This window comes from Chenopodium album, chromosome 20 (assembly GCF_948465745.1).
Source record: "Chenopodium album chromosome 20, dcCheAlbu1.1, whole genome shotgun sequence".
Taxonomy (NCBI): Eukaryota; Viridiplantae; Streptophyta; class Magnoliopsida; order Caryophyllales; family Amaranthaceae; genus Chenopodium; species Chenopodium album.
Window position 1 is genome coordinate 39,426,004 of NC_137853.1, and position 10,239 is coordinate 39,436,242.

At 33.4% G+C, this 10,239-nt stretch overlaps 1 protein-coding gene across 2 annotated transcripts; it reads right to left on the minus strand.

Annotated features, from left to right (window-relative positions):
* Window positions 1-1,408: 1,408 nt before the first annotated feature.
* On the minus strand, window positions 1,409-6,511 carry LOC145597449 (type I inositol polyphosphate 5-phosphatase 4-like). Of its 2 annotated transcripts, XM_081653622.1 has the most exons (14): window positions 5,738-6,511; window positions 5,534-5,621; window positions 5,084-5,152; window positions 4,832-4,919; window positions 4,630-4,734; window positions 3,914-4,532; window positions 3,615-3,808; window positions 3,400-3,508; window positions 3,141-3,289; window positions 2,702-2,947; window positions 2,551-2,624; window positions 2,137-2,209; window positions 1,890-2,037; window positions 1,409-1,788 (listed from the first exon to the last, which is right to left on the minus strand). In XM_081653622.1, exons 1-10 carry the CDS (start codon window positions 5,765-5,767, stop codon window positions 2,722-2,724), a joined length of 1,677 nt encoding a protein of 558 aa, XP_081509748.1. In that variant the 5' UTR covers window positions 5,768-6,511; the 3' UTR covers window positions 1,409-1,788; window positions 1,890-2,037; window positions 2,137-2,209; window positions 2,551-2,624; window positions 2,702-2,721. The 2 variants fall into 2 exon arrangements, with proteins under 2 accessions (XP_081509748.1, XP_081509747.1); XM_081653621.1 differs by having other exon boundaries at window positions 2,551-2,947.
* Between the last annotated feature and the right edge of the window lie 3,728 nt (window positions 6,512-10,239).

The window sequence follows — 10,239 nt, forward strand, 5'->3', positions numbered from 1 at the left end:
ATACAAGAAAACTTTAAAAAATAGAGACAATATTTAATTAAAATAACTAAGATGAGTTAAAAAAACAAGGAATAATTGATTAAGATTGTAAATAATTATACGGAGTAATATAATTATTTATGATTATCATTTTTCTCAGTATTCGTCCAAGAGATGAAGAAAATATAATGTGAAAAAAATAATAATAATAAAAAAAAAAAAAAAACTTATACGGAGTACAAATGATTCGTTTGTTTTATATTTGTGAGTATAAACAAAATCTAGTAGGAAATCCATAAAAAATTAAAAACCAAAAAACAATACAGTACCGTATAAGTCTACTACAAGTACGGAGTACAAGTAGATAATCTCTGAGTGGGGCACAGGTGCCAGCTGGAAAATTGTGCAAGCTAGTGACCAATAAGAATCTTAGGACCCACAAAAAATATCTTGTCAAATGCCACGTATACAAATCAACATGGTCTAATGATAAAGTGTGCACAAAATCTATTAGCAAGTGAGACTGCGACATGTCCTTCGAAACAAAACCCCATTCTTTAAGGGTGTTTTTCTTCTTTTTGTCTTCATTTTACCATTCCTGTTTTCCTACTACCACCATTTTCCTACACAAATTATAGTAAGTGGTACTTGTGTAACCCATACTTTTTTTTTATTGATGAAAAGTTTGTATAAGGTATTATTCATCTTTCACCTCAAATTCTAAAAGCTTGCTCGTGGGTGATGAGAATTAGTTCCAAAATCTCTTAGAATCGCGAGGGGAGTTCTAACTACTTGAGTTATCCCTCACTCTCATATATCTAGTCATTATAACAATGAAATTAAAAACCAACCATTAAAAAGGGTATATTTGGAAACCTTAAACTTAATGGCATTGTTAACATATACAAACAAATGGATTGACGTAAATAGAATCAGGGAAAAGATTTCAACGTGTCTAAAATTAGCTTTCAAATTGTCCCAACTTAAGTTTTAGATTGGAAAGTCAATTCTCAAAATTGGAACATAACCAAAAAAAAATTAAAAAAAAAATTAAAAAAAAAAGATAAAATTATCACACAACTGCCTAAAAATGAAGGTAAAACTTTTCTTTTGTTCTTGTTATGCTCCTCCTTATAACTCCATATAATGACATCTCTGTAAGAAGCTGACAATAGCCATGGAGTATGATGTGTGTTTAATAAGTAGATTCTTTTTTACCTTCATCAATTTTAACTTACATTACAAAAAGAAATTACAATACAAAGCATGAAAATTGGAGCAAAGCTTTGCATATGAAGACAAATAATATAAAAATCACTTCTTTTTGTATTTTTCTCTTAACCAGTAAAACCATCAACAGTAGTAGATAAAAGAAGAATCAGAACAACTACTGAAAAAAGAAAAAGGATAGGGGGTAAAAAGTAGTTCATAGATCAATCAAATTTTCCTATTATTTTTCTTTGCTCTTTTACTTTGTATTTCTGTCCAATAAATGATTGTCACCCCAAATCCTCATCTCCTAAAATCTGATCTATAGTTTTATACAGTACTTTAATGATATAATTGAACAATCTACAATGATTATGTTCATCTTCGATCTACTCTACACTAAAAATTGTAAAAGTCCGGCTAATTGCCTAACAGTTAGGAAACTAACAAGTGATGAGATGTCAATAGGGCTGTTTCTTGAGTCTAACTAGTTATTGTCATCTCATATCCACTTCTCCTATACTTGTTTTTACAAGAATGGTAATTCTGTGTCAAAACGATAGTGGCTCATAGGCAGGTTCGAATAGAGCCAACATTACCCTGCATAAAATCAAGTAGATTCAAAAGTTAGCTTAATTGTTACTAATACACAAAAAGGGTGAAATTTGGCAGGGATTAGTCCAATTCGTAGTTTAACTTACCGTTAAAGCTATTGTTTGATTCAAACTGTGTGCATAACTGCATATGCCAAGGGTTAAATGGCAGTGGAAAAGAATGGTAAGTTGCAGACTTGTGGGGTTAGTAACAAGGAATCACCAAAGTATAACAGGTTAAGGGTACCTGTGATTTCTGAAGAAAATTATGGGAGAACAAAGAGAATTAGACAAAGGGAAAAAATACAGAAGGAAGAAGAATAACAGCAATAACAGAAAGAGTAAAAGAACTAACCTTTTTTGGGGGAAGGAAGATGGTAACATGTCACTTTCAACCATTATACTTATTACCCATTGCAACAGTTCCACTACCTACATATTAGGGGGACCAAAACAAAGATGTTACTTATCTTTAGAAATTTGGCACAAATTTGACTTATAGGTGAAATATGAGGAAAAAAGGAAGTTGTGCAAATATGCTATTAATGAGGAAAAGAGAAACTAAATTCAAAGACATGAGTACTATAATTTGCATGTATCCTCCTAAGGGTGCGTACAACGATGGGGTCATGCTAAAAATGCTAAGTTGAAAATTTGATGTGGAGTGTAAAGCGATTGGCAACATCAGAAGGATGAAACAGATGCATAGCAGGAAATCAAAGATTAGATTGTTGCAAAGTGATTGCAATGCTTTTGTTATTTTGGTAACCTACCTTTCAAAGGTTCTTTTGTAATGTCCACCTATTCATGGAACACCCTTATCATTGTTTGCGACACGTATTTCTGCACAGAAGTTCAGGTACTTTCAAGATTTGAAAGTGATATTAAGATGCCTCAAAGAAAAGAGCAAAGGAGATTACCTGATTGATAATCAATCCCTTTAATAGAAATTGAATCCTGTGTATCCAGGTGTTTGAGGCAAAAGCTCTTCCACTTCTATACGAGCACTGGAGCAGCTCATACTTTTCCTGATTCTGCCTCGACTGAGAGACTCTACCTCAGCCAAAAAAACGCTGTAAACTGGCCTATGATCTGAGAACCTTGATTCACCACGCACATAGGATAGTTGACGGAGGCCCTTCCCATACCATAAGATACGATCACACCTTCACAGGCAATCAACAGCCTAATCAGATGTTATAATCCTCACATGTCTAGTCATCAAATGTATATTGGACATAATATTAATTAACAAGACATCTATAATATAATCCTGCTTAATGTTCCTTGGGTTTGTACAAAAAATATCAGCATCATTAGGTGAAAGAATACAATAAGAAAAATATACATAAGATTTACCATGCAGGAGTTCTTCGTTTCTCTTTTTGATGAGTATCAGCACCTGCATATCTATCTGAATTATGGGAATACTTGTATGTAGGCGGGAAGTATATCTTTCCTTCAATCCATCCCTCAAAAACGCGACCCTGTCTCTGTTCAATGCGCAACTGCATAAAACACAAAACACAAACACTTCAATATTCAGACTAAATATTATTCTGCATATGCAGAAAATAATCTCTGATAGAACCAGATGCTTTGCAATTCAGAAACATGCCTGGTCCTTCTGTAGCAGGGCTTTCCAGTTTCTCATCTCAACAAGAGCCTTGGCAGTTCGGTAGGATAGTGCAATTCGGTAATTTAAATCCCCAAGCCAAATGACTCGACTGCAATGAAATTTAACACACATCAAATGACTCAACTGCTAAGCTATCTGCCAAAGCAACCAAATAAGAAGTAATAAAAAGTATTAGACTTGAGAAGAGGTCTCACTCATGGTCCATAATGTGCTGAGGGGAATGCTCATCTCCCATGCCAGGAACTCTAGGAAATCTAGTCTTCCTAAGTATCTCCATGACATCAGAGTTTCTTCTTAGCTCATCGCCCTCCTTTTGTCCTGAAGTTAGATGAGTACATACAAAGCAAAAGCTCGTTTGGTGCAAAGACATGCTAATTGAAATTGAACCCTGCAAAAATTATATGTCAAGTTCCAGCATCAGTAGAGCTCTTGCTTCATCCTACCACCCTTCCAAGCATAAAAGCACACTTTTCACAAAAAAACATTCTAGTACCTTGTTTCCAAGATATCCCATTAATCCTCTTCCTACACAGGATACTTTCATATTTCGAACGTCATCTCTTAGATCACTCCTTACCCAAACAGTGAGAAATACTCCCACCATTTGCTTGCTTGCGACCAAACAGTATCTAGACTGACCTCTTTGTCTTTCAGAGTCCTCCCCGGGGTTAGATCCATTGTAATAGGACATAGGTGAGCAATGTGGAACAACAGGTGATTCGTTGTTGTTCTCTTCATCTGAGGAGCAATATCTGTAGTTAGGATCATAGTCACTAGCCCTATGTCCTGACATAACCCGATCACAGACACTGAATCTTCTATCAAGCCGTGGTTGGGGCTCCATCATGTCATTGTCCACCCTCATGCTCCGGCTCAGTGACTGAAATGATCTTCGATGGAAAAATGAGGCGGCCTTTTGCCTTGTTGATCCCTCAAAATCGGCTTCTAACTCTACAATAGGATCAGGGATTGGAGATGGTGTTTGATAGAAACCACTTGAACCAGGGAGACTGTTTAAAGTTGTCCTAATCAATGATAGCCACTTTTTAGCAGGACCATTATCTTCTGTACCCAAAACATTGCCAGCATTCAGAGGAACAATTTCCTGAAAACTAAAAATCCAAATAAACAGCAATAAGGGCTTGTACATTACAAGAAAATGCAAATATTTAAGGAACTCGATATGAAGTTTGAAGATGAAAAACACACCCAAGAACATAAATGTCAGCAGGAGGTGATGTGTGAAGCCAATCTTCAAGATTCAAATGGTTAGGTGGAGATTTTCCTGCTACATTCCATGTGGCTACAAATATCCTACACCCATACCAAAAATGAGAAAAATGAACAATAATTCTCAAAAGTACGAAAATAAAAACATTTATATCATTTTGGTGGAAATTTGGTGTCTAACCTATAATTTTCTACATCAGTAACTTGAGATTTATCAAAATCAACCTTAATTCGGCGAGCACGGTCAGAACTCCTCCTATATGATCTTTCTGATAAAACAAGGATTTACAAAAAGCATAAGAACAAGATCAATTATGATGAGATTAAAGCACAAGTTTGAATAGAAAAAGCAATTCTTGGAAAATAGGAATATATTTGGAAATTCAAAGAGTAGGGTGGTCCAAAAAGCAATATAATGTCATTGATACTGAACCTGTTTTGCTTTTCTTTAGAGTGCATGCCTCTCTCTCCCTGTAATTGCTTCTCCAATCTTCATCACAACCTGAAAAAAGAATCACAACCCATAAAAAAAAGGGTACTAAAAAGCAATAGTATTCTTGCACTCAACTTCTGAAATCAAACAACCACATTTCTTAGCCCCAAAGAGAGGGAAAAAAAGCATTTGTAAAGGGAAAATGGTGGGACTTAACTAGGGATCTTTAACTGTCAAATATGAGCTCATACATGACACAATAAAACCAGAAAAATAATCGAATACAACAGTTTTGATACAGAAATTACTGCATAAGGATGAAATTGCACAGTCTACAAGAATGTGAAAAACATCAAATTATACAGAAATTTACCCTGGTAAAAAGGGTGGTTCAGCACAAATATTGGTTCTTGGGGGTTTAATTGAACAAGAAATGGGGTAAAAATTTACCTTCATTGAAGACATCATCCGCATGAAATTCTTCAGCTTTACTCTTGATATTCAACCATTTCTTTACCAATGTCTTGGGCCATGAAAGCTGTATTTTTGCAGAAATTTTTTTTTAAAAAATTAATTAATAAAACTCATAAATCTATTTTCACAGAATGAAAGAGGAAAAATTTATGAGCATTTCTTATACAAACACACACAAACCTTGGTTTTTTTGGAGCTTCCATCAGTCATTGTTTTCACTACTTCATATAGGAAGAACACTTCCCACAACCTTGATTTTTTTTTTTTTTTCTAGGGTACTTAAATTTGAAATTTATTTGTGCAACAAATTTGTTAGAAAATGAGAAGAAATTAGAAAAATGTGCAATATTCCCAATAATAGATTGATGAAAAGAATCAAGATTACACTCTTAAACCAATGATTGAAAGATCTTTACAAGAAATGTGACAAAGAAAAAGGGGGAAAAATTATTTATTATCCCTTTAAATGATGAGGAGAAAGAAATCAAGGCTAACAAAGAAAACACAGGATTAAAATCAAATTGGTTTCTGGGTTTTAAGCAAGGAGGTCAAAGAAAGAAAACCCAGTTAGGAAATTGGTTAAAACAGAAGTCATTGAATCTAATTTGAAGTGAAGAGAAAAAAGGGGGGAAAACAGGGGAAAAAACAGAGGAAGCCAAAAGAGAAGAAACATAGCAAGAGACAAATGAAGAGAGGAAAGAGAGGGATTGAGACAGTAAATAATGAAGTAAGAAGTATATAGTATTATGATTTATTATGATTTATGACAATGAGATTCTGAGAGAAGAAGAACAAGACAATGTGGGGAACATAAAGAAAGAGAAGGGCAGGGTGTAATCTCTCCTCTTCTTATGCTGGTTATGAGCAAGGCAAAGTATCGAATTTTTTGAGAGAGAATAAAGTGCTGCAGTTTAAGAGGAGAGGGGGTAGTAGAGAGTTTAGAGAGACACTCGTTTCCACTCTAGGCTTTTTTACTCTGATCTTAAGCCCCGGCGACATAAGGTTTCTATTATACACTCGGGTTTTATTTCAAGCTGTCTCGTAGAAGTAGAATATAGTCCAATTGTATATTTAGAGTATATTGTATTTCAGTATTTATACCTTATAAAGTATGTTATCATCGTGATTATGTACGTACAAGGAATATGTAAGCAATTATGATTATTTCCAGTATTGGAGTGATATTTATAGTAACATATCATATCCTTGCATTATTGCACATACGTCCATTCAAATTAAGGAATAATAATAATAATTGTGTGGTATCATATGGAGTACGGAATATCATTTAACATAAATACTTTAATTGTTATGTATTGTGATTTTGATCAAAGATTTTGTATTACTCATTAAAGTTTAATATGAAGAATGTAGTCTAAAATACATTTTAAAGAAAGTATGACAAATATATAATGAATAAAATAAATTATACTTCATGACCTGTTATTATTGCTGCTTTAAGATCATCATATTCAATTGTTTATATGTTACAGCGAAATGTTAAATTTTATATTTGAAAGGGGTATACGTATATTACTATGAGGTACGCTTAATGTACGAAGGCTGTTAGTTTTGAGATATAACTAAGTGTAATGTGGTAAGCAAAAGTTTTGAATTTGTATGATAAGGTCTATATTGCTTTACAAATCAAAATAACACTCCCTAGTGGTGACTAAGATGATTCACAATTTACAGTCAAGATGAAACTCATAGAACAAAGATTTTCCACAAAATGTATTTTGTGTCTATTTAAAAAGTTTCAATCTTTTACATGCTCAAATCATTTAATAAACTTGTTCAATCGAACTATTTATACCTAAGGGCTAAGGACAGTAAGGAGGACACAAAGGTCCAACCTGACAAATGTACACATTCTCAAATAAAAATCCACCAATAAAATTAATTAACAATCACTTTGAGTAATCAACTACTAACAATTGCTTTAGACAAAATTAATGATAGTTTAATTATCACAGATTTGGATAAGTATACTGGTAATCTATCTACCAAATTTTCACCTGCCCAACCTTTGCAACCTATCCCATTCCCATAATAGTACTCACCGTGGGCAGCTGGGTACAGGGTAGTACTCCTACTCCTACTCCAGGTTAGAGTTAGATCAAACACCCTGGCATTGTCTTCTTCTACTTCATCCTGGTCCTCCTAATGATAACAACAACAGTTCAAAATTATCGACGATGATATTGTCCCCGTTGGTTCTTCCTTACTTTATTCGTATTATCTCAACCTCTGATAACTAAGGACATCACGTTGTTTTATTCAAGTAACGTAGATCATTTACATTATCTAATTTAATAATTTCAAATTTAATCATACAACAATGCTTGTATGAATTTTTACTGAGTAGTATGACTATTAATTTTGGGTGGAATTTATTGAAGTGCAGAAAACCCTTATAAATTTTGATGAGACAGTAAATGAGATTATTAACTGCTAGTAGAAGTACAAGTTTTGACAATTTCAGCCAAGATTTTATGAAGCAACTGTTGTCGTAATTAATTGTTTGTTACCCAATTCTTGAAACATGCCAAGTTTAGTTAAGACAAATAGCTTCAAATTTATCAATTTAATACTACTTTAATAAAAGCTTACAGCAGGTTATGGAATCAACACAAGAATTTTCTTTCTCCCAAAATTACGAAGCGGCGACGGATCCACTCAAAAAGTTGTATGAGACAACGAACCGAGAATGTGCCGAATTGTTATATTTATGTGTTTGGATTCTTAGCCCTTCCCCGATTTATTCTTGTTTGATTTTGTTCAATTCGTTTTCATTATCGTTAATTGTCAATTGTAGATGCCGTATGGCTATTATTAATGAAATTTAATGTCCTTTAGGACTTCTTTCAAAAAAAAAAAAAAAAAAAAAAAAGCTTACAGCAGGTTGAGTTTGCTACCAGTGAACTTTTGTTTCAGGCTTTTCTGCTGAAAATCAAGACTCTAATTTACTTACACATTGAGTAATTATAGGAAAAACAATTCAGGGAGCAATTTTAAATTACATTTTTGTAATTATATGGCGAATTTCATAAACTTCACTTTCATCAGTAAAGGTTGTGTTCTACTCAACTAAATTTGAATTATACGAAGCAGGAACTTTATTTGATGATGTATCAAAGTCGTACACTTGTCCGTAGTTATATATCGATTATCATCCTTAAATAAAAAGCGTGATCAATCTTTCCAAATGATTTTTTTTTTTTATCTTGCCATTTTTTCAAGATGAACCATGCACCCACATCATAGAAAATCATCACCATTGTTCAATTTCACTATTTCCTAAGATCTTGAACCAGGAAGCTAGAACTCATTGTAAATGCAATTCTTCTCATTCTGCGTTTCATCAGTTCAGTAATCAAGATAAAAACAGTACCCATTTCCAATTTCCCCTTGAAATTAATGTCAAACTCCAATAGAATTGAATGTTTGCCTTTTGGAAGTGCTAACAGCCACATCTACTTTTTGTACTTTGCCTTATTTCTAGAGCAATAAACACTCTTCTCTTCTACTCATATTTTGGGTGGGGGTTGGACTTTGAGAATGTTTTAAACCCAAACTTAAACCCCATATGCAAAATTTATTTTTACGTATACCCGAGAATTCATAGAAATTGGTATATGCTTATAGCATACTGAATACACAATAATGCAGTAATATGACACTGTAATGTATTTAAGGAGATCGGACTGATATATAACTTTACAATCGATAAGGTACACAAGACATCTAAAACTTTGTCTTAAATTATACCTCATTCGAGATTATAATAACCTTCTTGAACCTATCCAAACCCATACTTTTGTATTGGATGAAGTAGATTCATAGAATTTTTCATGGGTTCCAACTTTAGTGATCATGCCTACCCTAAAACCTCTCAATTGTTACTTTACACAAGAACAAAATATGCTCTAGTAATTAGAACGTTTAGCATATTTTTGAACCCCTTTTTGACTCAAATTTAGACTAGTGTCTAATATACTATAGGCAGATCTCCCCATCTCAAGATTTTGGCTTTCTTTTAAAGAGATTTAGCTAACTCACGTCTAATCTTATAGACTAAATAAAGTAATTATGCATGGATTAGTATAAAGTACACTCATATGAACATGCAAAGTATTAATTTAATTACATCTATGTAGGATCTTATTAGCCCATAAAAGCATTTTTACTTAGACCTAGCTAGACTCCCCTATTCAGATCAATCCCATATAACACGATCTCATAGAATTTCGTGCAACTATTAATAAAGTATTCTTTTGCACTTTAATTATCATACTAAAGCAAGTTTAGATCTTGGATTAAGCACTAGCTAAACAAATAACCTTTGAAAGTACTAAATCCCATGTGGGCCCCGCAAATGAACATATGGTTATGTAGTCTAATGTACGTTGATGTTATTGGTAATCTATTAATTAATTAAGGAGAGATTAATTATATAATTAAGGAAAACAAAGTGATTTCTTGGACTAAGCTCACTAATTAATTTGACTAATTGTAAAACACATGCTGCATGTGGGGGGACTGTGTTGATTCTCTAACTTGGTCTCTAATTTTTCATTGTTCTAGGCCAGGTTTGTAGCAATCAAGTATTTGTCTCAGCTTGTGAATCTCTCGAGCACAATTAACTAGTAAAGTTCAAATTAAGCCAATTAACATTGAGC

Excerpts from the sequence above, each read along its gene's own strand:
- LOC145597449 (XM_081653622.1), bottom strand. The coding sequence starts at position 5,767 with ATGACTGATGGAAGCTCCAAAAAAACCAAG. Across the intron at positions 5,153-5,533 it reads GGATGATGTCTTCAATGAAG|GTTGTGATGAAGATTGGAGA; the intron begins GTAAATTTTTAC and ends TTCTTTTTTCAG. Across the intron at positions 3,809-3,913 it reads TGGGATATCTTGGAAACAAG|GGTTCAATTTCAATTAGCAT; the intron begins GTACTAGAATGT and ends TAATTTTTGCAG.